At 36.1% G+C, this 27,527-nt stretch overlaps 5 protein-coding genes and 2 non-coding genes across 10 annotated transcripts in view; 5 read left to right on the forward strand and 2 right to left on the reverse strand.

The window, feature by feature from the left end:
• LOC111476797 (coenzyme Q-binding protein COQ10 homolog, mitochondrial-like) overlaps window positions 1–2,081 on the forward strand; it is a 4,230-nt gene extending 2,149 nt beyond the window's left edge. For both annotated transcript variants that reach the window (XM_023120607.1, XM_023120608.1), the window contains exons 4-5: window positions 926–1,057; window positions 1,735–2,081. In XM_023120607.1, coding sequence (XP_022976375.1) covers window positions 926–1,057; window positions 1,735–1,857 — 255 coding nt within the window. In that variant the 3' untranslated portion in view covers window positions 1,858–2,081. The remainder of the gene's footprint in view (window positions 1–925; window positions 1,058–1,734) is intronic.
• Window positions 2,082–3,171: 1,090 nt separating this feature from the next.
• Window positions 3,172–4,986, forward strand: LOC111476734 (alpha-amylase). Its single transcript, XM_023120528.1, has 4 exons — window positions 3,172–3,363; window positions 3,449–3,578; window positions 3,653–4,458; window positions 4,561–4,986. The coding sequence occupies exons 1-4, from the start codon at window positions 3,274–3,276 to the stop codon at window positions 4,813–4,815; spliced, it is 1,281 nt and encodes a 426-aa protein (XP_022976296.1). The 5' UTR covers window positions 3,172–3,273; the 3' UTR covers window positions 4,816–4,986.
• A 312-nt stretch (window positions 4,987–5,298) lies between these two features.
• LOC111476486 (protein CYPRO4-like) lies at window positions 5,299–8,640 on the forward strand. Its single transcript, XM_023120159.1, has 2 exons — window positions 5,299–7,212; window positions 8,080–8,640. Exons 1-2 carry the CDS (start codon window positions 5,548–5,550, stop codon window positions 8,365–8,367), a joined length of 1,953 nt encoding a protein of 650 aa, XP_022975927.1. The 5' UTR covers window positions 5,299–5,547; the 3' UTR covers window positions 8,368–8,640.
• Window positions 8,641–8,785: 145 nt separating this feature from the next.
• On the reverse strand, window positions 8,786–14,291 carry LOC111476484 (protein WEAK CHLOROPLAST MOVEMENT UNDER BLUE LIGHT 1). 3 transcript variants are annotated; one of them, XM_023120157.1, is made up of 4 exons: window positions 14,192–14,285; window positions 13,712–13,820; window positions 11,516–12,480; window positions 8,786–10,868 (listed from the first exon to the last, which is right to left on the reverse strand). In XM_023120157.1, the coding sequence occupies exons 3-4, from the start codon at window positions 12,434–12,436 to the stop codon at window positions 9,024–9,026; spliced, it is 2,766 nt and encodes a 921-aa protein (XP_022975925.1). In that variant the 5' UTR covers window positions 12,437–12,480; window positions 13,712–13,820; window positions 14,192–14,285; the 3' UTR covers window positions 8,786–9,023. The 3 variants fall into 3 exon arrangements, with proteins under 3 accessions (XP_022975925.1, XP_022975924.1, XP_022975926.1); XM_023120156.1 differs by lacking the exon at window positions 14,192–14,285 and adding an exon at window positions 13,925–14,161; XM_023120158.1 differs by lacking the exon at window positions 13,712–13,820 and having other exon boundaries at window positions 14,192–14,291.
• A 602-nt stretch (window positions 14,292–14,893) lies between these two features.
• Window positions 14,894–14,966, forward strand: TRNAR-CCU. Its single transcript has one exon. It is a non-coding gene; the product is annotated as a tRNA-Arg (tRNA).
• Window positions 14,967–15,143: 177 nt separating this feature from the next.
• Window positions 15,144–15,216, forward strand: TRNAR-CCU. Its single transcript has one exon. It is a non-coding gene; the product is annotated as a tRNA-Arg (tRNA).
• Window positions 15,217–15,908: 692 nt separating this feature from the next.
• Window positions 15,909–20,375, reverse strand: LOC111476704 (protein TIC 22, chloroplastic-like). The gene is made up of 9 exons (XM_023120487.1): window positions 19,939–20,375; window positions 19,630–19,692; window positions 18,973–19,047; window positions 17,414–17,464; window positions 17,080–17,139; window positions 16,937–17,008; window positions 16,557–16,592; window positions 16,313–16,473; window positions 15,909–16,223 (listed from the first exon to the last, which is right to left on the reverse strand). The coding sequence occupies exons 1-8, from the start codon at window positions 20,323–20,325 to the stop codon at window positions 16,381–16,383; spliced, it is 837 nt and encodes a 278-aa protein (XP_022976255.1). The 5' UTR covers window positions 20,326–20,375; the 3' UTR covers window positions 15,909–16,223; window positions 16,313–16,380.
• Window positions 20,376–27,527: the final 7,152 nt, after the last annotated feature.

Below are 27,527 nucleotides of genomic sequence, written 5' to 3' on the forward strand. Positions count from 1 at the left end.
TTTTTTTTTTTTTTTTTTTTTTTTTTTTTTTTTTTTTTTTTTTTTTTTTTTTTTTTTTTTGCTTATGCCACTGGCACTGATATATTGCTAATCAATAGCATTTTGCCAATTTTCTCATAGGCTCTCTTCTAGTTGCAGGCAGCAGTGTGCAATGTTGTCTTTGAAGTGTTTAAGTAGGTAGTGTGCGGGTGTGGCCTATAACCCTGAGAAGCAATGCTTGGTATTGTAAATTGGACTTCGGAAATTGGTTGACAGTCTTTGTTGAAGGTGGAAAAAAGAAATATAGAATTTTAGAGGCTGGCTATAAACAAGACTTCACTCACACCATATGAGCAAACACACTCCACCCATTAGACTCTTCATCTCCCTCTTGGTTTTGTTACTCTCTCTCCCTCCACTCCCACTCCCACTCCCTCTTTTTCTTTCATTAATTTTTTTTTTTCCTTTTCTTTTTAACTCTCAGTCTCATCTCTCTTTTCCAAGTCTTTCTCTACATGTCCTAGAGTGCAAGCCAAGCACATGTTCAATTTGTGCAGACACAGCAGTCGAGAGTCTTTAGTGAAAGATTAAAAAATTGCATGGTTTGTCTATACAAGACAATTTTCTTGCCTTTGCTCACATCACAGCAAGCACACTCCTTTCACCATAAGAGTTTCCATTTCCCTCGTTAATTTTGTTATCCTGATCGTTTTTTTTACTTATTGAATGATGTTAAAATATAGACTTTGTTTATAATTAATGAATCAATCTTCAATCCTTAATTTTCATCATTGTCTATTCTTGTATTTATGTGCATATTAGATTAGAAATGTTGATATTGTATTTTTAACGATAATTTAATTGACATGTTTGCCCTTGATTGCCCAAACTATTGAAATTTCATACGCATTGCACTGATTGTCTTGTTTGCTCTTTTCACTTGCAGACTACAGTATCTCAAAGCGCGCTTTTTGACCACTTGATAAATACTTGGCAGTTCAATCCAGGACCAGTTCCAGGGACTTGCAACCTTTACTTTTTAGTAGATTTTAAGTTCCAGTCGCCACTTTATCGACAGGTAGGTAGAGCTTTCTCTCTCCAAGCACCCTTCCTTCCAAATTTCAATTATATCATGGGCATCGATTAGGAATGCAGACTCCTATTCATGTAGAAGTCTATCAATGAGTCTCTGACTTCTCACCTTAAAAGGAAGTAATAATATTAATAATGGAACCTTCTTTTCTTTGTGGTTTACCTGTGGTAGTATGAGGTTTCTCAAGGCTGGCGCCTTCTATAACTTTGATGAATAGAGGCCGAAATTATATTCCTTAATTTTTGACATCTTAACTTCAAGTGAAAGGCCAGCTATGCCTAAAGCATGCGAATTTATCTTGACCTGTTATTCGCTTGGAAGCATAATATTTGAACAATTTTATTGGAGGTCTCATCTCAGTAGAATTCCGTGGCTGCTTTTAAAAAAAAAAAAAATCCTTAATTACTTACTGATCGTGTGGTTTTGAATACTATTTTCTTTTGTAACTGTCAACATAAGTATAGTTCAATTATGTTCTGATTAACACATTATACCTCTACCAAAATGTTTGAGGCTGAAATTTCCACTCTTGCGTATGTTCAACTCAATAAATAATTCAGGATGTGTTTAATATGTTATGTTCTATATTGCCCAGCTGTTTTGTCACCAAATATTCCCATACCGCCTAGAATTATAATATCTCATATAACATTCCTTTTCAGGTGGCTTCAGTGTTCTTTAAGGAGGTCGTCTCAAAATTGGTTGGTTCATTTAATGACCGCTGCCGTTTGATATATGGGCCAGGGGTTGCCGTCCTTGAAAATTCATATAACCAAAGAGCTTAGATCTGTTGAATTTTTCATCAGATGTATCATTTGATTGAGGAGATTTAACGAGAATTATGTTAGAATGTCAAGACTCCTCATAGAGAGCAAACAGGGGAGTAGGAAAAGTATCATAAATTTGATTGATTTATGCATACCTTGTGGGTAATTTGCGGCTTGCTTAGTTTGCTGCCCATCAAAGGATATCTTAATTATTTGAATGAAATACAAGTCTTCTACGAACACATTGGCAACATGGAAGACAATTTTATTTTTGAGTGATTTGGTGTTTGGAGCGTGTAATCAATTGAGATCATCATCTCCACCAGTTTTCTTGGTGGCTGCTACTGGAACACGCATCGGCAATTTCCTCTTTCCTCCTCGAAATTGCATTCGAAAACTAAGACAACTTGCAATCTCAGTGAATTACGTCAACGAAGCCCCGTCTAGGCTTTTCTACCGTGTGGGTGTGGGTTACGACAAGAGAACTTGCCCAAAAAAGCATCCTCTTATTTCTCAAAGCTAAAGTGCCAAACTGATTCGTTCTTAGGTTGGAAATTCTCTTACTTCTCGACTAGTCTTTTGGCTGTCGAGCACTCATTCATCAATCCTCTTTACTCTTTCCTTTTGTTGATCCGTTCTCACTATACTTGGTCTCTCTCCTTTCGTCACCCGTTCTCACTATACTAATCAAGTGTGTGCCTCACAAGTGTTGTGCCGTGGCGCCCCAACAAAAAATTGTCTTATACTCAATTGTGGTAGCAAAATGTCACAACCAAAAATGATATATGCTCAATTGTTGTAGTGAAATGCCACAACAAAATATGCTCTAATATCCAATTGTAGTTACCACAAACAGAAATTAAACAAAGAGACATTTACTTTTCTTCTATATCTACGAGTGATAGTCAATCATTATAACTAAAGTATATCACACACTCTCGTGCTACATAAAATTCCTCATAATTTAGGCAAATACTAGATAACAATGATCAACAAAGTTCCTCACAGTTAACCTTAGGTAAATGCAAACTGACAAAGATCCTCCCCATTACCTTTAGGCAAATACAAAAGGACACCGACTTCATGTCTCAAAACAATGCTAGACAAGTCTTTATTATAGGTATTGCAATAATAATTTTCATAACCAAATAAATCCAAATATATGAATGTTATAAACTAAATAAGAGTTAATAAAATAAATGAGAATATCAACGAACCAAAACAAAATAAATTAGAATATAAACTGTGAGAGTTATAATAAAAAAATAAATGAAAATAGTAACCGTTGAACTAATTAACTTACAATACTAAGCATACAAGAAACGCACAAGCGACGGTTCTTCTTGAGCAGTGTTGTAACGACTTGTGACATCGCCAAACGCGCAAACGAAGCTTATAAATGCAGAATTCCCACAGCCCATTTCCCCCAACACAATGGGTTTCCTAGCTTCTCTGTGCTTCCTCTGCTACCTCTCTGTTTTCATCTTCCCATCCCCCTCTTTTTCTTCTACCTTACTGTTTCAGGTACGCATATTCATCAACCAATATTAGCAATAATCATGTAAGACTCGCTTTTTTAAATCTTGAAATTGATGGTGTAATGAAACAGGGCTTCAACTGGGAATCGAGTAGCAAAGGAGGATGGTACAACTCACTCAACAACATCATTCCTGACCTGGTACATGCTAAAGTTACTCATGTCTGGCTTCCTCCACCCTCCCAATCAGCTTCTCCACAAGGCAAGCCTTCTTCCTCTGTTGCCTTTCACTTGAAATCTAAATTTGTGTTGCTCAAACCCAAAACCCTCTTACAGGATACTTACCCGGAAGGCTTTATGATCTGAATGCATCCAAATACGGAACCCAGGATGAACTCAAGTCCCTCATCGCCGCCCTCCACAATAATGGAATCAAAGCCGTAGCCGACATAGTGATCAACCACAGAACAGCAGATAAACAGGACGAGAGAGGAATTTGGTGCATTTTTGAGGGGGGAACTCCAGATAGCCGCCTTGATTGGGGTCCTTCCTTCATTTGCAGCGATGACACTGAATATTCCGATGGAAAGGGCAATCCAGACAGTGGGGAACCCTATTCAGCAGCACCTGATATTGACCATCTCAACCCACAGGTTCAGAATGAATTATCAGAATGGATGAGATGGTTGAAAACAGAAATAGGGTTCGATGGATGGAGATTCGACTTTGTAAAGGGCTATGCACCAAAAATTACAAAACTCTACATGGATCAAACCTCGCCAGATTTCGCAGTCGGTGAGAAATGGGATTCACTTTCACCTGGACCGGACGGGAAGCCCGATCCAAACCAAGACGGACATCGCGAAGCTCTTGCAAACTGGGTTAGGGATTCGGGCGATACTGTCACAGCGTTTGATTTCACAACCAAAGGTATTCTTCAAGCTGCCGTTCAGGGGGAGCTATGGAGGTTGAAGGATCCTAACGGGAAGCCGCCGGGATTCATCGGAATCAAGCCGGAAAGTGCCGTAACTTTCATCGACAACCACGACACTGGTTCGACGCAAAAACTCTGGCCGTTCCCTTCCGATAAAGTGATTCAGGGATATGCGTACATTCTCACGCATCCTGGAACGCCCTCCATTGTAATTCATCCAACAATACGGTTCAGGTTTTTGAGTTTCGAAACTTAATACCTGTAATTCACGTAGTGTAGGCTTGAACATTTGTTTGTTTGTTTGTTGCAGTTCTACGACCATTTCGTTGAATGGGGATTGAAGGAGGAGCTAATCAAATTGAGCGCAATCAGGACAAGGAATGGGATTGGGGAAAGGAGCACGGTGAATATTATGGCTTCTGACGGCGATCTATACGTTGCTGGTATTGATGGGAAAATTATAATGAAGATCGGACCGAACACCAATCTTGGAAATCTGATTCCGTCGGATTACGAGCTTGCCACTTCTGGAATGCAGTATGCTGTCTGGGAGAAAAAGAAATGAATCCTTGAATATCCGCCATTGATGAAATAATTCCTCTCTAGAGCTCCATTTCCGTTTTCAGAAAAGTTTCGGAGAAGATCTTTCATTTGATCTATCCACTTTTAAGAGTGTTTATTAAATTTCTGAATTGTTTTAAACTTAAAATATTAATGAAGTTAATATTTTAATTAATTCCCAATTCGTCCAATCCACTCACCCAATAAAACACCGCAGCACACTACTAACGCAGTTTATAATATGGGCCGACATCTGAGCCCAAAGTAAAGCCCAATAAATAGAAGCCCACATTGATTCCACGAGTTTACACCGGCAGCAAGCAAGCACGTAGATTCGGTAGTGATTTTAAAATTCCGGCTATAGTTCTTTTTTAATGAACGAAATTACAAGATGCCCTCAATCTTTTATTTTTCTATTTATTTATTTATTTATTTATTTATTTCCTTCTTCCCAAATTCTTGTTCTTTTTTTACCGTAAATTGGATTTCACAATTTCACGGAGCTTTCAGATAAGCCCAAGGCAACCGGTTATTGGCGGTAACAAGTAACCGGTTTTGTCGTCTTTTTGAAAGAGGAGCCCTAGAAAGGATCACTACTGGCCGAAACGTTCCAGATTTTCAAATTTCCAAATTGGCGCCTCCTCGTTTCTACGTCTCCATCTGCCCTCTGGATTCCGCATCATCCTCGATTTGATTCGATCTGCATTTCTTTGATTCAAACTCGAAGGTATTGATAATGGGAGCATCTCACAGTCGCGAGGGTCTGGAACTGTCAGATTCCGATCGTGAAGATGGGAACGAGGTAACGAATGAAGAGGAAGAATACGAGGATGTTGAAGAGGAGCACCAAAGATCTTCAGAACGACGACCGAAAACGCCATCGTCAGTGGACGAGGTCGACGCGAAACTCAGGGCTCTTAAGCTCAAGTACGGATCGTCTCAGAAGCCAAGCCCGAAGAATGCAGTGAAGCTTTATCTCCATATTAATGGCAATACTCCTAAGGCGAAGTGGGTTGTCTCCGAAAAACTCGCTTCTTACTCTTTTCTCAAGTCCTGCAGAATTGGTGATTGTGGCAACGATGAGGAAGAGGAGGAAGATGATGATGAAGAGGAAGAGGAAGAGGAGGAAGGGCAAGATGACTCTTGGTGGTTTTTGAAGGTTGGATCGAAAATTAGAGTGAGAGTATCGTCTGAAATGCAATTGAAAACATTCGGAGACCAGCGCCGCGTGGACTTCGTCGCGCAGGGTGTCTGGGCATTGAAATTTTTCAGCAACGAAGATTATAAGATTTTTGTGGAAAAATTTCAGGGGTGTTTATTTGAGAATACGTATGGTCTTGAGGCTACGGAGGTGAATAAAATGAAGGTTTATGGGAAGGACTTTATTGGTTGGGCGAACCCTCAAGCGGCGGATGATTCAATGTGGGAAGATGCGGAGGAGAGTTTCTCAAAAAGTCCGAATTCGGCTACGCCTGCCAGGGCAAACGATTTAATGGAGGAGTTTGAGGAAGCTGCTGATGGTGGGATTAAGAGTTTAGCTTTAGGGGCATTAGACAACAGTTTCTTGGTCGGTGATTCAGGAATTCAAGTCGTCAAGAACTTCTCTCATGGAATTCAGGGAAAGGGTATTTATGTGAATATTGATCATGGAAATCGGGGTCCTCGGGAAGGTGGTTCTAGTTTGGTCTACTCAACGCCGAAGAAGGCTCTTCTAATGAAGGCCGAGACCAATATGCTTTTGATGAGTCCAATGAACGAGGGGAAGCCTCATACGTCTGGACTTCATCAGCTTGACATTGAAACAGGGAAAGTTGTTACTGAGTGGAAGTTCGGGAAGGATGGGGTTGATATTTCAATGAGGGATATTACTAATGATTCTAAAGGTGCTCAGTTGGATCCGTCGGGCTCCACATTTTTGGGTTTGGATGACAACAGGCTTTGCAGATGGGACATGCGAGACAGGAAAGGAATGGTTCAAAATCTTGCTAATGCTAGTACTCCTGTCTTAAATTGGGCTCAAGGGCATCAGTTTTCTAGAGGCACCAACTTCCAGTGCTTTGCAACCACTGGCGATGGCTCAATCGTTGTTGGGTCGCTTGATGGAAAGATCAGGTTGTATTCTATCAATTCAATGAGACAAGCAAAAACAGCTTTTCCAGGCCTTGGTTCACCCATTACACATGTAGATGTTACCTATGACGGGCGGTGGATTTTGGGAACAACTGATTCCTATCTTATTCTTATTTGCACTCTCTTTACCGATAAGGATGGGAAAACGAAGACTGGATTTGCTGGTCGAATGGGGAATAGGATTTCAGCTCCAAGGTTGTTGAAACTGACTCCTCTGGATTCGCATTTAGCTGGAGCGGACAAGAAGTTTCGAAATGCTCAATTCTCATGGGTATGTTTGTTTCTCGTGTTCTCAATTGTTCCAACTCTTAATTTTCTTGACCTATATGCGTCGCATGTCCTCTTACTAGAAGATACCTGTTTTAATGATTTTATCACTGTGATAGGCTTTTTTTCTTTAATCTTTTGGGAATTTTTTTACATTTAAATATGCCATTGAAAATTCAAATCAACAGGCCGAAGGGTAGTAAGATGAACGTTTCATTCTCTAGCTGCTGCATGAAGGCACGAGCAATTACTAGTTCATCAGCTTCACATTGGAATTTAGTTTTGTTTGAACGTCATGCTGCATTTTGGAAAAGGCTTATTCAAAAAAAAATTTAATTATCAGCTTCAAAAACAATAACGTGTCACCTTTTTTCTCTGTTCGTGTTTTTGTTCCTTTCATTTTTTGGGTCTTTTACTTTGTCCCCCTGTTTGTTCTTCTTGATCTATAGGTTCTCCATCTGTTTCTTCTTTGTTCATGCAATGTTGTCATACTTAACAAACGATATTTTTTGAGATCATAAATCTTCCATAGATCAATTGAAGAAAAGATGATAAAGCCATTTGAATCATTGCTAACATTTCATAATTTAAATAGCCAGAGATACATTAGCAATTTGTCTTAATACTAGTGGAATTGAGTATCACTGAAGCTGAAAAGTTATGACTGCTCATAGTGCAAAACATATAGGCATTTGGAATTTAAAGGCATATATAGATTACTATGAGCATTTGCATATAAGTTTCCTTCCATATCAGGATCTACAACCAGGCTACGTTAGGCTCATTTGCATATAGGTTTATTATCTCAAACGTTCCTCTCCAAATAATGTTCCGTACAAATTTTAGATTATCATTATTACTATTATTATAGGTCACTGAGGATGGGAAGCAGGAGCGCCATTTGGTTGCGACAGTGGGCAAATTCAGTGTGATATGGAACTTCCAACAAGTGAAAAACGGGACACACGACTGCTACCGCCATCAAGAGGGCCTAAAGAGCTGTTACTGCTACAAGATCGTTCTTAAAGATGACTCCATCGTTGATAGTCGTTTCATGCACGACAAATTTGCAGTGTCCGATTCGCCCGAGGCTCCATTGGTGATCGCAACGCCCATGAAAGTTAGTTCCTTCAGTATATCCAGCAGGTTAAGAGGCTGAGATTCAGTACCAGCCAGCATATATCCTCCGCTACTGGCTTCTGTTCTTCTGATGCAGATAGTAGCTGCCTCTTTCCAAGTGGCATGTAAGGTTTAAAACCTTATATATTATAGATACCTTGGGTAGTTTTAAACATCTATTAATGAATTCTCTAAATGTATTTGTAATTGTATTCTATTTTAAGCTCTTTGATGCCCCGTGGTAGATTTTCTTTATCAATTGCGATTGAGAGAGCAATTATTCTAATATCGACCTCAATTTTTATTCCTTGTACAGGCTTTGAATTTTTTTTCACCCACTCTGATAGCACTTGTATTTATTTGGTCCAACTTTTAAAGATTTTGCATCTAATCCACACTCTGATAGCACAAACCTTCGGACTTTTTTTTTACACGACAATGTTACGAACAGCCTATCATCCAAGAATCAAACTGTAGAAACTTATTCATCTTTGAATCCCATCGGCAGCAGATGGCAGGGTTTTTGGTCGCACGAATACCCCTTTTTTATCATACAAAAAAAGAATTAACCACCATAATGTACAATTTCGCAATTCTTCCAACTCAGCGCTTATAATCTCCCCATGAGAAAAACCAACTCGAAAGGAGAGGTGAAAATATCAACAGTGTAAATAAGATGGCTGTACCCGAAACGACTTATGACTTGTTTGATTGCGTCTTTTTTCTGGCCAGAAACATGAGAATTCGAGGAAAAAATGACTTCTTCTTTTTCTTTGGGGCCTTGGCTTCTGATAACGAATCCAATGCTGTATAACTGCTTACTTGCATATTTTCCTTGGGGCTTGTTGAAATAGAGGGATCAGCAAGGGCGTCAGACATCGAATTCGATGGTTCATTCTTCCCCTCAAAACTCGCCCTTGGACTGCGAATCGGGTTCATCAATCCAATGCTAGAGTCACCAGCCTTCCTTTGTTGTTCGTGCTCGGCTCTCCATTTTCGTAACTCCTGTTCTACAACCAACTTTCCTTCCTTGGCTTTCTCAGCCCTTTCCATTGCAATTTTCAGTGCTTCCTTTCTGGTAGCCATCTCCTGCGTTACTTCTTCCAGCTTTTCCAAGTTTTTCGACTCTGATTCCTTGGCTACCTCAATTTCAGACAGTGCAGCTGCCACTCTGAGGTGGGCTTGTTCCTCTGCGTCCTGAGCACACCTGCTAAGCTCATAATACTCCTCTACTGAGAGTGTAACTCCTGCGGAAGAGTCCGCATTGTTGGTTTCTCTAGCTGATTCGCTCTCTAGTAATGCCTTGATTGCTGCCAACGCCAATTTTTCTGAAGCCTTTGCAGCCTCAATCTCTTTCTGGGCAGCAAGCAATCTACTCTCCATAGTACTAGCTCCAGCCTTTGCTTGCTCTGCTTCCTCTTTTGTTTTGCGCAGCTCCTCACGAGCCACCTCAGCCACTGATTTGGCCTGATCGGCTTCTTGTGCAGCTTGCTGTAAGTTTTTAGGAAGCTCCACTATCATTTCCCTGGCCTCTTTTTCTTTCATTTGAACTTCAGCTATTTCTGACCTAGTTCTTTCCACTTCAGCTTCAAGTGATGCAACTGCGATAGATGCCATTCCTTCTCTTTGCCTCAAGGTGGCTAGAGCAGATTTCTCACTTTCAAGCTCTGTTTTCAATGATGTTGCGGCCACCTTCAGACAGTTTATTTCAGAAGTTGCTTTCTCGATGTCGAGTTTCACTTCCTCAAGTTGCTGTCTCGATGAAGCAAGAGCTGCTTGTATATCCATATGTGTTTTCTTTCCAGGATCCTCCGGCTCCTCTTCAAGTTTTGATTTCATATAATCTGCTAATGCAACTTTTAAATTTATTAGCAAATCTGAGGCAGTGTCCAGTTTTGATTTCAGATCCTTTTCCGAACTAATTTTCTGATTAAGACTCTCAAGCTCCTCTTCGGCCCGCCTCAACTCTTTCTCCCAGTTAAGAGAATCTTGCTCTTTGGCCATAGCTGCACCAACTCTTTGCTCCTCTGCCTCCAAATGAGCTGCATGCGCAGACTCTAATGCCTCCTTGCAGGTCATAAGCTCAATAGTTAGATCTTCCACTGCCTTCTCAACATCCTTGGATGTAGCAACAGCATCTTCTGCTTTAGCTATTGCTGCGTTCTTTTCTGGGACCAAAGAAGCAAACTCTCTGCAAAGTGCTTCCAACTCCTCTTTGACAGATTTAAGCTCTGTAACTGCAGCTATGTGCCTGGCTTTAGCAACCTCAAGCTGCACCTTGGCTGCTACACTAGACTCTTCAGCAATGCCTTGCTCCATTTCTTCAACCCTGAGTTTCGCAAGTTCAGAGTCTTGCCTGGCCTGACGCTCTTCTGTTTGTGCCCTCTCAAGATTAAGCTTCAGATCTTCTATCAGTCGCTTAGTGGTATCCAGCTCCTTTAGAACTTTCTTTTTTTCGTCTTCAGCAGCCTCCGACAGTCTCCTGTATTCAGGAACCTCCTCATGTAATTTCTCCAGTTCTTGCTCCACAAGTTTGCGTCTCTGCAACATTTAAAGATTTATCTATCAGCAATTTTGAAAAATCATTTGAATCTAGTCCGAGACATGAAGATGAACAGATGTGGACCTTGGGAGTTGAATGAAGATGAACGGGGATTAAAACCCAATCATATACAATCAAGTTGAATGCGTTTAACAGAACAAAATGTCGATCTATTTAAAATATTTTTCAATGACTCAAGAAGAATTGGAAAAATATAATTATGAAATGGTGGGGCGCACACTGTCACGAGCATCATGAAAGATAGCAAACAAACATTTCACTTCACACTTAAAACTCAGTCCCCAAATTACCAGCATCGTGTCTAGTCACAACTAAACTCCTAAAGTAACATTTCCACAGATATCGCATTTTTGAAGTAAGCTACTATTACCAGCACTCAGCAGCTTCAGATACTATAAGCATCAAGCCAATAACCAATGAGAAACACTCTGCGTCTTTTGCTCCTACGGGGACAAAACCATGACAAGCAAATAATACCCTTTCTAATGATGCTCTAGCAACAAAAGACACAGTTACTATATCCGTTCAGTCAACAATATTAAGAATGGCTACCCAACCCCAATGTGTGTAAAGGGTGCCACAATAGAAGTGTAGTAAGGATCAAATAGTAGTGTAGTATATATACCTCAACTGTTTGGATATGATGAGCTTTCCAATCAACAATCCCACCATACTTCGAAACAGCTTCTTTAACTGATTCAAATGGTGCAGCAGTATCAATAAGGCGCTTCTTAATATCACTTTGCTTCACATCTTTTGGAGAATCAACAGATTCAGTTTTTCCACCGGGAACTCTCTCGCCCTCTGCAAGCCCGTCTAATTGTACAACACCTTCATTCATTATAACCACTGCCTCAGAAGAGAAAACAGATGGCATAAAGACATCATTGACAGTAGCAGATTCACTATGGACTGGAGATTGTTCCTGAGGAAGTTTCTCAGGCATATCCTCAACTGAAGAGAAAACAGATGGTATCATGACCTCATTAGTAGCAGCAGAATCACAATGGACTGGTGATTTTCCCTGAGGAAGTTTGACAGTCGTATCCTCAACTGAAGAGAAAACAGATGGCACAATGACATCATTAGCAGAGTCATTATGGACTGTAGATTGTTCCTGACGACGTTTCTCTGGCATATCTTCTACAGACTGAGTTGCGGGGTCTTCCACAAAGGTATTTGGATTGTGTTCCTCAAATCTATCATCTGGAACTGTTGAACTCAGACCTGAATTATTGGATGCAATAAGTTTATCTTGCTTCATATTTGCATCACTAGAAGCATCTTCTACGGCAGGCAATATTGAATTTTCTGATATTTGACGTGGACTTTCAGATCGCACAGTTCCATCAACTGGGCTCGGAGAGCATTCAATTTTACCTTCCAATTTTCCATTAGCAACAGAATTTGAGAGAACTTGGCTCTTATCCAGAATTCCATTGTTAACTAGGAAGTTTGGATTTTCATCAAGAGAATGACTACCATCTTGGGAAATTAACGAGGATTGTGAAGAAGATGTATGATCAGTTAACTTCACATCATCCATTGAACAGGGTTAACAAATAGTGCCAGATGATAACTGTAGTTGAACTGAAATCATATAAAGAACAAAGCACTCAATCGTAAGTTCTCAATCCTGTATTTAAAATTAACTAGACAGCAACTTAAGGAAACTACGTCATAAGCAAAATGTACTCGCCAAAGATAAATCAATGAACAAGAAGTAGCAGATTCACAAACCATTAACAATCAACATGATATATCCAAATAAAATAGTTCAAACGATGAAAGTGATAACAATTCTCAGCAGTTTTTTGTCTAGTGCTATGCCATTGTTTTATCATTTCATTTTGAACCATTTTCTGATTACTTTTAAAATTGAATTTGGCATTAGCTTACAGTTCAGGTACAGTTCAGGTAAAAAGAAAGCACTACTCATCAACTAGACTTCGACACATACTGAAACGACCCAAATCCACCGCTAGCAGATATTGTCCTCTTTGGGCTTTCCCTCTAGCTTCCCCTCAAGGCTTTAAAACGTGTCTGCTAGGGGAAGGTTTCCACACCCTTGTAAAGGGTGTTTTGTTCTCCTCCCCGGCCAATGTGGGACATCACACATACTAAGGAACATTAGTCACACATAGTTATTGCCAATGATTGGGCTACATCATAAAAGAAATGGGTAGCACATATTAATGAACATTCAGTATAAAGTTAAAGCAAGGCCTTATATGACCACAAGAAATCGATTCATAGAGCAGTTCCATCAACATTTATTACCAAATGTCATATTTTTGCTCACAAATTCTTGTGGTTTAATAACATTAATATTCTCCATAAATATCACTGTACTTTTTCTTGACGAGACATATATATCATTCTACTGGAAACAATGACACCAATATTTCCAATTCTAGCAAAAAGACCCATCTGAGCAATAGTTGTCAGTCCCAATTATAAATATGGAACATTCCCTAATACATTTATCCACAGCTATGCAACAGGTACACGATTTGGCATGCACCCAAGATTTAAGGTTAAAATTATTAAAAAATTTATCCATTTTGAGCTTCATGGCAGCGACTTTAATTCGAACCATGCGATAACAGGTTTGCTCGGGAATACGTCCTAATTGACTGAATCGATGACTCTAAACCATCTAATTATTTCTGTTACACCAATGCGTTTCCCCGAAGACGTAGTAAATACTTCCAGTACCCAAAAAGGATGCGCCACTAGATCATTTGTAAAAAGTTTATAGGGCTCTCATGTTTCGATCCTACAAATTCTTAGCATTTAAACATACAGCCGATCACCAAACCTGGAAAATAATTAACGTCGACGTCTAGTCCAAATATCGGAAAAACCTCTTCTGCTTCCAAAAACGAGAAAACAGAGTAGTAATGAAGCGCTTCCGCATTCCATTCCGCCTACAGCAGCCGGATTCCAGAAAGGAAATCAAAATAAGAAGCTCAAAACAACTCACAGACCAATTGAATGACAGTACAACGAAAGGAAAAATTCAACATCATACTCCAATTGAATGACACCGATTAAGGAAAGAAATAGCAGAAAGCATTGAACGCGAAATCACACTCCTCTTGCACAGTGGCAGATACGAAAGAAGCAGCGCATCGAAGATATCAAATAATACAAATCAACAGAAGCAAAAGCACCTAGGCAGAAGCGCGAACGAACTCACAAGTATCCAAGCAAAGGAAGCAGATTAAAGCAACAAAGTCCATAGAATCAAAACAAAAAACAAAAGAGGGAGAGTGGGAGAAGAAGCAGAGAAGCATACCGTGAGAAAGCAGCAGAGGAGGAGGAGGAGGAGGAGGGGGAAGAGGAAGAAGAAGTCAAAAGCAAGCGGAAATGACAAATAATGATCACCGGAGATTGTGAAGAAGAAAATAAATATAATTAAACTAAACAGAAAATAAAAATAAGAAATAAGAAATAAAGAAAAAGATTATGAAAAGGAAAGGGGAAGAGGTTTAGTGAGTTAAAATTAGGATGAGAAAAAGAGGGGGCCGGTACGCGTCCCTGGGACCCACTTCTTCCCACACACCATCATCCATCTGTCTCTCTCTAATTTATTTATTTTTTATTTCCTTTATTTGTGGAAGTCATTTTGTCTTTCTTTTTCTTTTAATAAAATTAAAATTACAGATTTATTTCTCCAAGTAACTGACCGTCGCCGCCGACAACCGGATCCAGCGGTGGGATTGACCGAAGATCGGTGGCGTCGTCCTTTTTTGTAATTTTCATTTTGGTATTTTGCTGGTGTTTGTTTGCGTGGAAGTAAATGACCGTTTAGTCCTCCGGGGATATTGAAGGATTTTCGGTGATTATGGGGAAAGGAGATTTCACCAGTAAGCGTATGGCACGTAACCAGAGCCAAATGCATGCTGCTGTAAGGAATGCTCCGAAAAGTACAGCTGGCGACTGACGTGGGAAGGACGCTGCTGACGTGTTGCTGCTCTGTCAACGTATAACAAACAAGGCGCTTGTAGCTCAGTGGATAGAGCGTCTGTTTCCTAAGCAGAAAGTCGTAGGTTCGACCCCTACCTGGCGCGTGTTCAATTTATTTTCTCTATAATTATCTTTATAAAATTTTATTGTCTAGCTCAGTGGATAGGTCTGCTTCCTAAGCAAAAAGTCGTAGGTTCGACCCCTACCTGGTGCGTGTTAAATTTTTTTTCCCTATACTTATATTTTTAAAATTTTATTGTCTGTTATTATAAGCCAACAAGGCGCCTGTAGCTCAGTGGATAGAGCGTCTGTTTCCTAAGCAGAAAGTCGTAGGTTCGACCCCTACCTGGCGCGTTCTTATATTTCTTCTTTCCAATCTTGTTTTCTGTCGTCCATATGTGTCAAATGTTATTATTTTTTTAGACATTAGGGCATAATTTTGAGTTAGCAAGGATAATTTATTTTTTTAATTTTGATTTGATTCTTATATGTTTTAACTTTTTTTTTTATTTTTGTTGTTGGGATATATTAGCTACGACTTGATACGAGTTGATATAAATTTTCTTAAAGAAATTAAGCCACCTAAGAAAGAAAATGTCACTTTCTAAGATGGGTTGAGGGAGAAATAACTAACTTTTCTCTTTTGGATGGACTTGTCTCTTAAATTCTCAATAAACTTTGATCGAAAAAAATATTAAAAAAATATTAAAAAAACTCACACGACTAAAAAGTGAAAAATATCTAACATTGGAGACTACCCTTCATCTTCCATCTTTAATCATTAAAATCTTTCATCATTTGATTTGATTCCATTAATGAGGTAAAAACAAATAATAGAACACGGAAGTTGGACACAATTTTCTAAATGAAGATGAAGATGAAGATGAAGAAGAGATTGGTACTAGGAATGGCAAAGGAAGCAATCAGATTGGTCCCACAACTACTAATACATTTCAAACAAAATGTCCAAATTCTGACACCAATTCTGCTATTTTTTCAACACAAGTCATAACAACCTTCGAGTTGAACGAAAAAAAAAAACAAACAAACAAACAAACAAAGTTCATTTATTGAGGAAATCAAATACTGCAATAAACCTGTCAGCTTTGATACCCTTCCCACATAAATAACCGCCATTCAGTATTGTGGCTACGTATTTTTGAGAAAAGTACATTGAGATTCTAATCTACAGAAGAAAACTACGTCCAATAGAGAAGACAAAAGCTATACAAAAGTAAAATCAAGTTCAACACATCTGAGAAATCCAGCCGCGATATATTCACTAAACTCCTCAACGTAAAAGAGAAGACATTAGCTTCATCAACCTCTCAAAACTATGTCTGAACCAGATCCAGTCACGTCTAATGAGGGAGATAAAAAAAAAGGGCGTTAGTGTTTACTATTCCTCTCCTATGAGGTCAATTATAATAGAATTCCATTGCTTTCTAACCTCAGTTGGCTGAATCAGTGCTCCTTCATTCTTCTCGTGTACACTGTTAGCTGAATTCGCAGCCTATGTCATGCTTTGCCCACTTCCTTAATGTGTTGAGAGTGGCTTTTGCCAGGAGGAATGAAAATCAGATCTTCCCAGGCTGAATTCTTCTCATTCAGCTGTTATTGATCAAGAAAAGTAAGAAAGAATACAATTTCTATATTCTAAAAGATGCCTACTACTTGAGATATAGAAACCTCACCTCCATTTTCTTAAGAACATCTTCCAAACTACCAACCTGTTGTGTTACAATTTTAGTTAAATGAAGAGAAGAAACAATATAATCGTGGACAAACTGAACAGATAATTTTTTTTCACAAGAAAGAAACATGCAACACAAATTTTCACTCGCTGGATAATAATTCAAGACATTTTAGTTTGTATTTAAAGCTTAAACCAGATTCATCATCATTGTCACATCTGCCTGAATAGGACTCTGGTAAAGTATCAAAACGCAGAAGAAGGAAAAATATATATATATAACACCATATTACAGGGAGCACTGGGCACTGATCGAGCCACAAAGTTTAACCCATTCAATGAATAGAACGTAACAAAAAAAAATATGATAGAATCATATACCATAATATGTTGAGAAGTTCCTAATCCTCTCGATGCCTTTGAGACCTTCAACAGCTCCTTTTCAATATCTTCCTATATTTCCAGTAAATGGTTAGATGCATCCACGATCCATAGTTCCTCAGAAATTATATGTGCATACAGACCTTAGTAAAGTATATAGGACAATAACGCTTGTTGTTCTTTTTCACGATCAGAAGGTCAGACTGCAAAAAAGAGAAAACATTGATATTATGAGAAGTGGGAAGGATATAAGGCATGTCAACCCAACTATACACAGAGATAAAATAATGGGAACTGTCAAACCAATTATAACCATGCATTATGAATTATGCACAACCACAGTCATGATATCGCTGATATGCTCTGCATTAGAATTTTGGAAAGGCTAATGATTCAATTTATAGGTCATTCCAACGTTTTCACAATGCTGATTTTTTCCTTTGTGTCAAAACCATTTAACTAAGTGCACCAACGTACCTGAAAAACAGGAACTCCATCAAAACTACTTTGTGTATCCGAAGCTTTGAGCTATATAAACAAAGAGATACAATTATGAGACAATTTTCTGGTCAACAGAAATACAGCATATTCAAAATGTTAGATATTGTTTGTAAATGCTTTATTTAAAAGTGAAATGAAGTAACATCTCAAGCACCGAATTGAAATGCCAAGGCCTTTTCAATATATTCAGAAGCAAGTTCAACCCTAACGGCAACCAACTAGCTTATATGCCTTTTCAAGATATTCAGAAGCAATTTCAACCCTAATGGTAATCAACTAGCTTATATGCATATAATTAGTGCCACACGTTAATGGTGAGAAAACATCGAACTTACAACATTTTCCATTTGGTTTGGTTGTCAAAAAAAAAAAAAAAAAATAGGGATTTTAATATCTCCAATATGTTGTAGCCACTAGTTTGTGTAACGACCTATGCCCAGGATTCGGCTCAAGATTCAAAATCCAGATTCAGCACCTAATGACTCAGGCATTCTCCTACATTCCATCGACATTGTCACATTACTTACTCCTCGCTTCTAAAAGTGAAAACTATCCCCACAAACCAACACGAGTCCTTCCAGCATGTTTTGTCCTCACTCACATTCATCTTAGAAAAATTCTCAATAGATCAACCAACATAGAATTGCTCCAAGCAAAGTACGCTTAACTATGAAATTCCTAGTCATCGAAAAGGAATGGTAACCTTGTTCGTATAAGAAATGATTTTCAATTTTTTTAATTTCTATGATTTAGCCATCCTATCCTCAAGATCGCTCTCATTCAAATGTGGTCTCGGTTTGTTCGTGGACCCCTCCTTCACTCGGGTGTCACATGCCCACCAATTTCTGCCTTGGTTCATTAACAAACCACATTTTACTGGAAGAAGTACCCACTTGATACCATTTGTAACGACCCTTGCCAAGGTACATATCAGGATTTGACACCTGATGCCTGGACTCCGTATTCCCCTGCATCTCTACAGCATGTTCACGTTAATCACTCTTCGCTTCTAAGAGTGAAGACTACCCCCACAAACCAACACAAGTCTTTTCAGCATGCTTCCTCTTCACTCACATGCATCCTAAGAAAATTCTCAGGAGGTCACCCAAAATAAAATTGCTCCAAACAGATCATGCTTAGCTATGAACTTCTTAGGATTGAGCCACCAAAAAGGAAGATGCACCTTGTTGGTTTAAGTAGTGACTTTTAATTCTTTTAAGTCATTCTTAACCCTTCTATCTTGAGAATCGCTCTGATTCGATTGTAGTCTCAGTTCAATCATGTACCCCTATTTTACTCAGGTGTCACCAGGTGTCACAATTTGAACTTATAGCTCCAGCCCCTTGACCACTAGATTAAGCTATTGTAGTTGGTATCTAGCCAATATCAGCCTTGCATCTCTTATCCATCTTGTTATTTCTATAGAAACGAAAATCTAGATGCCGAATGAAAGAATATAAAATATAGCATAGCATGTGATACTCTATAAAACAATCCTAGCCATGAGAATGACAACAAGATCAAATAAAACTTGCCTCCAGAGCATTCTTTATCTGAACCGGATCTGGCAAAAAGCGGAAGGCAATACCTTCTACTTTCAACATATATACCTGTGAATCATTAAAAGCGAACAGAAACTACAAATAAATATATCGAAGTACAAAAATAGGGGTGAAGGAGGAAGGAAAAAAAAAACAATTGACATTACACAATACATCAGAAAAGGGCAAACCAAATTGAATTGTCAATGAGTTTTCTCTCATACAAATTTTTCATTTCAAGCCTTCCCCCACCCAAAAAAAAAAATCTAGACATTCTCTGCTCACCATCGAATTCAAAATCTTAACTGTATGCATTAAAGTTATTTGTTATTTGTTCGATTTATATGAAATCTCCCTTCCATCCACATTAAGAAACATTCAAATTCATACGTGTCAGAGATGAAGATTTTCACTAGCCAGATGACTATAAAACTGATTTCCCCATCGGGTAAAACCTCCCCTCTCATTGTCTCATACCATTAATCAGGCGTACTAGTAAAAACTTGCAGATTTAGTTACCAATCACCCACACTATAACTTTCACTACGGAATTCCACTACACGGTTGAACATTAGGGGGGGAAAACAAAATAACTACAGCAAGGAAAATGATCGGTGCTCGAGAAGTAAAAATTTGATGTAAGCAAGGTACCTGGTCGAGGTTAATTGGGACAACCTTCGCATTACTTCTTAGTTCCTTTTTCCTCGATCGGACCTGAAATTCACTATAATATATATCATATTGCAATATAAACATCGCACTCCTTAAGAATCATGGATAAAACATCAGATTTTAACTAAATAATTAGAACGGTAAACTTACTTCAAATGCAGAAAATTTTCCACATCATCAAACACAAATTCCACAAAAACAGCACAAACCCGATTGCGACAAGTTTTCCACATTCTTCCCTATCATTTCACTAGTCACAGGTGGAGAAAAAACAGGTGCAAAGCATACCTGAGCCAAAAAGGTCTCGGCATCTTCCTTGCGGAAGCACAGCAACCCAATTGACTTGACACCATTGGGATCAGAAATGAGCACAAACTCGTTGTTTGAATTGCTAACCGTGTAGACCGCCGTGCCGATGAGAGACTTAGCCAATTGATCTGAACTAAGAGTGGCAGCCAAGGCATTAGTGTGCTGCGCAAGGGACGCGAAAGCTGGTGTAGGAAAGGATCGCCAATTAGCCTCCGCCGGCCATCTTTTGGCGAAGGTTCGGGAAAAGCGTTTAGTCTCTTCGAGACGATTGGAAAGCTCAGCTCCGAATCTGGTACAGTGATGGTGAATGAAAGAAGAAACGGAGAGCAGAAGATTCGATTGCGGGTAGGGTTTTGGGGTCTCCATGGCCACGAGAAACCCCGACTCTTGCGTGGCTCTGGGATTTTATTATGTCCCAAATTTATGGTTTATTGACAAAAACTGACCCAAAATCAAAATTAAATTAAATCTAAATAGAGTAAATTATTGAAAAAAATATATTTGAAATTTTAAATTACAAAATTATAATAAATATATATATATATATATTATATGATGTTATACAATAATAATTATATTAATAGTTTATTTCAATCTATTATTTACTAGTTAACTGATTACAACTGTTTTGATTTTTTATAAATATATTATGAGACTCAAATATTCCTCCTCACATATTATAAAGAAGAAGAAAAATAACATAATACAAAAACTATAGCATATGCAATTTTAAAAGCTTATGACCAAATTTATAATTTCACATTTAAAATTTATTTTATTTTAGTTTCTAAATTACCAAATATTCTAATTAATTTTTGAAACTTTATATTTAAAAAATGTTATTAATTATTTCCTTTGTTGGAATATCATTCTTCTATGGTTGAAGTTGAAGAAAAATTTGATCACTTTCGTGCAACTATCTTACGTCTTTCGCTTTATTCCACACCCAAGCTTTTATGCCAAAAGTTTATCCTCTTTGGGCATTCCTTATTTCTTTGAAATTGCTACAAGTCCATTGTTTTAAGAAACAACCCAAAAAAAATTTCAAATTTTGTCACTTCACACTATTTTCACAAAAAATTATATTTCAAAAATAAAAATATCCCGAGAAAAGAATAATTAGCCTAGACTAGTGGCTATCTTCACCGCTGAAAGAAATTATTCTTTGCCTCCTCTACTTTAGAAAAAGAAAATATTCATTGTTGAGAATCACTCAAATTTCAAGATGTCAAAAATTATTTAAATCGTGATTTCTAATAGAGATTGAAGCAAACTTCTATTCAATTCAACTTTTGATGTAGGGGGGACCCGAATAAAAAACGCATACCGATCCCATTGGAGAAGTAGACAAGATAACTCCGCATCTACATTCTAATCCTCTCGCGTCATCGATGGCAGCTCTAATGGCTAAAGCCACTGCCATTGATTGTCAGCTTTCTATATAAACTCCTCTTTTTCTCCACTTCAATTGTCAACAAAAATCAAAACCCTAGTGGAAGCCATTCGACTAGAGAATTAGGTCGTTCTTCCATCCAAAATGAATCCAAAGAGCGCCTACTCAGCGAAGGAACTGAAAGAGATCTTCCACCAGATGGATACGAATGAAGACGGCGGATTGGGATTGTTCGAGATCAAGAATGCATTGAAGCAACTCGACGCTGAATTTCCAGTCCATCTTGCCTACAAGGCTCTCTGTCACGCCGATCGGAACATAGATGGAAAGCTTGGCGAGGAGGAGATCGATCAGTTCGTCAAGTACATGTTGAGCGAAGGCTATGTTGTATGATTTTACTGTCACGCCGCCTCCCACGACACCTTTCTTTATCGATTGTTGATGGTTCGGTTCTAAAAAAAACTTGAAAATAAAATGGGGCCACATGAATTGTTGCTATCTATTTACTACTAATTCCATAATTCAAGTTTTGTAATAATTATGCATGTTGTTTGTTTTTAATGTGTATCTTAATCTTATCTATTGTTGGGGTTTATATATGGATAAATTAAAACTTGAAGAAAGCAATAAAGATGGAAAGGTATCCTTTTATAGCCTTCCATTATTAGATTCTATGCGATAGCAAGAAAAAGAAAGCATAATCCATTTCAAAATTCTCATACCACCTCCACTCATATTTTTTTTTAAATTTGAGGGATTTATGAGCCGAAAATAATACGAGAATCAAATTAATTTATATCATGGATTTTTTATATACACATGCTTAAAATAATTAAATTATTCGTTTAGGTAAAAAGTGGTGTGATATTTAAATATGAATCTAACCGAGAGTGCCGTTTAGCTTTACTTGTAAGCCAATATGTATTTTTCAAGATTCTTATTTAGATTTGTTGATTCTATTTTAGCAAAATAATTCTAATTATAGAGATAAAAAATTAATTTTTTAATAGTTGATATTGCCTGATTTTGTAGGATACCTCATCCTAATAATTATAAGAATAATCCAAATAAATAAATTTATTTGAATTCTGCGTTTTTATTAAAAATAAATAAATTGCCCAATAATATTTAAATATATTGGATTCTTTTTTCTGGATGGATTAAAAATGTGAATCATGTGACAGACATATATTATTTTTTTTTAAATGTCTGGTTTTTATTTTATGATTTTAGTATAATTAGTTGCAGCGTGAGAGAAAATACTTTTTAATATAATTTAATATTTACCAATTTCAAATTCAAAATTCAAAATCTAATGTGAATTAGATTATATAATTTAAAAACTTTACTTTATTTTTATTAGTACTCGAAATATAATTTTGTTTTCGACTCCATTTATATAAAGAAAATATTTTCTATCATCTCCTATTTTTCGGTCTAGGGGAATCCTCTCCTAATCAATCTGGGTTTCTAAAAATTTAAAATTTTCAAAAATTAATGTATTTCATATATATATATTTGTCTAAAAATTCAAAATTTTAAAAAATTAATGTATTTTTGTATAAATTTTTATTTTTATTTTTGTGTAATAAAACTTAAAAATTTGAATTTTTTTTTAATGTGAGATCTAGAAAAACAAAAGTTGTTTGCTCAAACTAAAAAGAATCTGAAAACAAAAATCACCAATTATTTATTAAAAAGAAGTTTAGGAGAATGGGCACCCAGATTTGTTAATGCGACGATCCAAATTCCAAAACGCGCCGGAACTTTTTTTAGTTGAAAAGGCAGAGGAAGCGATCAATAAATAAGATCATCCCCTCCAACCCCGTAACTCAACCGAGAATCAAACACAAAGAACTCCGTCAAAGCCGGCGATCGGCGGAGCTCGAAACAAACTCTACGGCGATGAGTTTCATCTTCCGCAACGGCGTTAGCGACTACAAGCGATGTCCAGTTCCTTTCTCCAGAGAGCAGCTTCGCGATATTTTCCTGAAGCACGACGGCGACGGCGATGGCCGACTTTCCCGCCTGGAACTGAAATCCGCCTTCGATTCTTTAGGATCAAACTGGAGCCGTTTCAGAGCTCGCCAGTCTCTCAAAGCCGCCGATTCCGACGGCGATGGTTACGTTACTCTCGACGAACTTGATCGCCTTCTTGATTACTCAGTAAGATGCGAGTACGCTATACTTTGATTCGTTTTAATGCGCGTTTAATTATGTAAACTATTTTAAGGCTGTATTAACATATAATTGGAAACATATCTTAAAATAAGAATCCTACAAAATAATTGTACTTCACCTCCTATATTCTGTTGAGGAAGGAAATCTTAAACTTCTTCTGCCCCATGTGGCAAGTTCAATTTAATATAATTTTGATAATAATAAAAAAAAATTAAAAAAAGGAAGAAGAATGAAACCCTAACTTGGAGTACAAAAATGACAATATCAGCTAAAACCCAAAGATACAATGACAATATCTATTAAAATACTGAACAATATCTGCTAAAACCTAAAGATACAATATCTACTCGTTGAGGACTTGAGAACTTGAACTATTACACGCTTAAAACCCAAAGATACTGACAATATCTACTAAAACCGAAAGGATACTGACAATATCTGCTAAAACCGAAAGATACCATATCTACTAGTTGAGGACTTGAGGCCTTGAATTATTACACGACTTATCATAAAAGGCAAAAATAATATTAATAAGTATAAAAATACTCCGTAAGTAATTTATTTGTAGGTTCTCAAATGTTCGCATATTCTAATTTGAAACATTTCAAATATAATGTGGTTTGATCTTTATAACATGAGATACTGTATTGACTAAAATTACATTTCCAAATTATTAGTACCATCAAGTCATATGAGTTCATTTCAAGTTCAAATAATCTAATTCTTTTTATTTTATCTCATCGAGGTCCGATGAATCAAACTATTGCAACTAAACTAATTTGGACCGGTGCAATTGAATTGGACTGGTCCAGACAAGTTAATTGGACCGGTCCAGCAATCAAGCTTCTCCTCCCACGATCATAGTTCTTAGATCAATATTATGCGAACAATAAGGCAACCGACCTTTAAATAAAGGGTTTGAATCAATTTCGCATAAAAATGTGATCATTTCCCTGAATATTAGAGTCTAAAACTTATAAACAACTAAGAACAAGTTAACACATTAGTCTAGTCTAAAACTTATAAAATAAGTTAACACTAAGTCTAGATTTTAAATTTTAGCTCAAGACTAAATTTCAAGTACCAAATGATATTTAGCATGCGCACGTTCACCAGAGAAATTTATAAATCACTTGAAAACAACGCCTCAACTCACTCATGTGTTAAGATAGTTACAATTTTCATTTGTTATTATTGATAATTTTTTTTTAATGATTATAGATTGATTTATATTGATGTATAAACTTTTAATATCTTTTATATAAGATTATATCGAATAATTATAAATCATTTTGTTTAACCACCTAAACATAGAGAGTTAGGTTGGGTTCATTGATTGGTCCAATAAAAACTTTTCAACCTAATCCAATTCATATAGGAAAATATTTATATCAACATCGGATAGGAGAGATAAAGTAGGAGAGACTAAAATATTATAATTTGGTTTCTATTCAATTTTTACCGAATATCTACTATATATATATCTATCCTATTTTTACAAAATATATTCTAAATATATCTCTATCAGAGGCTCCATATCTCAACAATCTCCCACTTGTAGACTATCTAGTAAACGGCAACAGGTCCAATCAACCCCCAACAAATTCACTAAGACCAATTTGGATTGCTTGCATAGAATCTGATCTGCCCGACAGACAATGCTTACTAACATCAGCTCATGCTTAGTCAAACCAGCCCCATTAACCAAAGCTTTCTGTCTGTTCGATTCTTTTTTTTTTTTTTTTTAAACAAATATTACGTTTATCATTTTTTTTAATTAATTTCTTAATACCATATGTTATATTCTAATGCGCCTCGGGTTATTATTATTTTTTTTTTTGTCAATCAAATTTTAAATTACATGATTTAATTTTTCATCTTTTCTCTTTTTGTTAATGGAGAAGAGAAGGCATGTATATGGTAAATAACAAAATAATAATAATAATAAATATAAATATTAAAAAGGAATAATTAAAAGAGAGCAGTCACAATGGCTGTTTCTTTTAGACCAATACCTGTCACATTAATTTATTGGATTATAATATAAGATTATATTGTTTTTTTGCTTCAAACAAACATGTGACAAACAAATTTTGCATAATAATAATGTATATTATGATGCATGTGACTTTTAAGAATATAGAGATGTAATATTAAATTATTCTAATTATTACTAACTCCCAAAAACATAATATCTATTTGAGATTGAGATTCTCCAAATATTCTAAATTAAATTAATTTTGGGAAAGATATGAGGAATATATTACCTTCCTGTCTAAAAATTCCTTTTTTTTTTTTCCTATTTATTGACTAATTTTGTACGTTACTACCAACAATTATGTTAATTAAACATAATTCCATTATAAATACATCTTACTTATCTTAACATAAAATTTCACACCAATTTTTAAAATGTTTTTAAAATATCCATGATCGTTGTTTCAAAAATACTTATGAACTTTTAAAACTAACAACAAAAAGTTAGAAATAATTAATAAAATAGATAGTTTTAATAAGATATTTTTTAATAAAGATAAAAAATGTTAATACTAATTTAAAATTTTTATGAGTATTTTTTAAACACATTTTTTATTTTTTTTTTAAAAATTGAAGATTATTAATTAAAATTTTTAAAAATACATAGTAAATTTATTTTTTAAATTTTTTTAAGAGGTTTAAGAGTATTATAAATACAAGAATATTTTTATTAATTTAATGAAAAAACATTAATAATGGCCAAACAGATGACATGTGCTCCTACAGCTTTATGCTGACAACACATTAAAACCAGAAGAGAATATTAGAACACTCGGCTCACTTCTTTTGAATTATAAATAAAGGGAAAAAAAGCATCTAAGTTAAAAGAAAAAAATGATTTAAAAAATTCATGAGTATTTTTTAAACGGTAAAATTATTTTTAAATTTTTTTAAAAAGTTTAAAATTATATTTTTTTTCTAATTTTTTTAAGATAAAATTTTAGGGCATTTCTTATATTTTTAAAACGTTATGAAACAAAAAAATAATAATAATAATAATAAAATAAAGTACATATTTAATATTATTATTAATTTAGCGGTTTGTTTTTTTTATTCAAATAGATTGAAATGAAATAAAAAGACATTTGGGATGAGATAAAAATAAAAAAGGTATTTTAAGAAATGCTTTTAGATAGAGATAAAGAGACGTTGAAAGAAAGTTCACCCGTTGGAGCATATGCCTTTTGGAAGATGAGGTTAGAGTGGGAGGAGGATAGGTTGTCAACTTTAAACATTAATAAAAGCTAACGAATATGGTTGTGAGAGGAATTTCATGTTAACTAATTAAAGAAAAAGTCATGGATTTATAAATAAGAAATTCTTTCGTACATAATATTTATATTATTATTTATTTTATCTTTTTATTTCATTCATTACTTATTTTACTACTATTTCATTATATAATTATTACTTAATCAAATATAAACTTGAAATATAATTAATAAATTAAAAAACTCTGAATCATATTTATTTATTGCAAAAAGAAAGCAACCCTTTCTAGAACTATTAGAGAATTACCTCTAAAATAGCTTTTAGATGAATATGAATATATTATTTTAATTTTTTACACGAATATATTTACTTTTTATAACAAAAAATTTAATCACTTTAAAATCATAACTAAACTTATAATAGGATTTTTTTAAAAAAATTTGTATAAAAAAACATTGGAATTTAAAATAAAAACATGTACTTGAAGATGCTTTGACAAAGAAATTGAGGAAAAATATATACATATATTATTTATATCCATCCCATCAAGCTTCTATATATAAACACAGCAACACAGCAACACAGCATTGCAAGCAAACAGAAAAGGAAACGAGAAAAAATCACAAAACAAAATAAGGAACTCGGCGGAGATGGCAAGGAAAAGCAAAACGTACCAGCCCAGGCCGAAGCTATCAAGAGAGCAGCTAAGCGTAATCTTCAGAAACCACGACGGCGATGGCGACGG

The sequence above is a fragment of the Cucurbita maxima genome, unplaced genomic scaffold (assembly GCF_002738345.1).
Source record: "Cucurbita maxima cultivar Rimu unplaced genomic scaffold, Cmax_1.0 Cma_Scf00003, whole genome shotgun sequence".
NCBI classification, from domain to species: domain Eukaryota; kingdom Viridiplantae; phylum Streptophyta; class Magnoliopsida; order Cucurbitales; family Cucurbitaceae; genus Cucurbita; species Cucurbita maxima.

What these genes read in the sequence shown, in the direction of transcription:
- LOC111476734 (XM_023120528.1), top strand. Translation starts at nt 3,274, where the DNA reads ATGGGTTTCCTAGCTTCTCTGTGCTTCCTCTGCTACCTCTCTGTTTTC. An exon ending in CCAATCAGCTTCTCCACAAG is followed by an intron (nt 3,579 to 3,652) that starts GCAAGCCTTCTT and finishes ACCCTCTTACAG; the next exon opens with GATACTTACCCGGAAGGCTT. An exon ending in ATCCTGGAACGCCCTCCATT is followed by an intron (nt 4,459 to 4,560) that starts GTAATTCATCCA and finishes TGTTTGTTGCAG; the next exon opens with TTCTACGACCATTTCGTTGA.
- LOC111476704 (XM_023120487.1), bottom strand. Translation starts at nt 20,325, where the DNA reads ATGGAGACCCCAAAACCCTACCCGCAATCGAATCTTCTGCTCTCCGTT. An exon ending in CCGAGACCTTTTTGGCTCAG is followed by an intron (nt 19,693 to 19,938) that starts GTATGCTTTGCA and finishes AGTGAATTTCAG; the next exon opens with GTCCGATCGAGGAAAAAGGA. An exon ending in ATGTTCTTAAGAAAATGGAG is followed by an intron (nt 16,474 to 16,556) that starts GTGAGGTTTCTA and finishes GATCAATAACAG; the next exon opens with CTGAATGAGAAGAATTCAGC.
- LOC111476484 (XM_023120158.1), bottom strand. Translation starts at nt 12,436, where the DNA reads ATGGATGATGTGAAGTTAACTGATCATACATCTTCTTCACAATCCTCG. An exon ending in ATCATATCCAAACAGTTGAG is followed by an intron (nt 10,869 to 11,515) that starts GTATATATACTA and finishes TAAATGTTGCAG; the next exon opens with AGACGCAAACTTGTGGAGCA.
- LOC111476486 (XM_023120159.1), top strand. Translation starts at nt 5,548, where the DNA reads ATGGGAGCATCTCACAGTCGCGAGGGTCTGGAACTGTCAGATTCCGAT. An exon ending in GAAATGCTCAATTCTCATGG is followed by an intron (nt 7,213 to 8,079) that starts GTATGTTTGTTT and finishes CTATTATTATAG; the next exon opens with GTCACTGAGGATGGGAAGCA.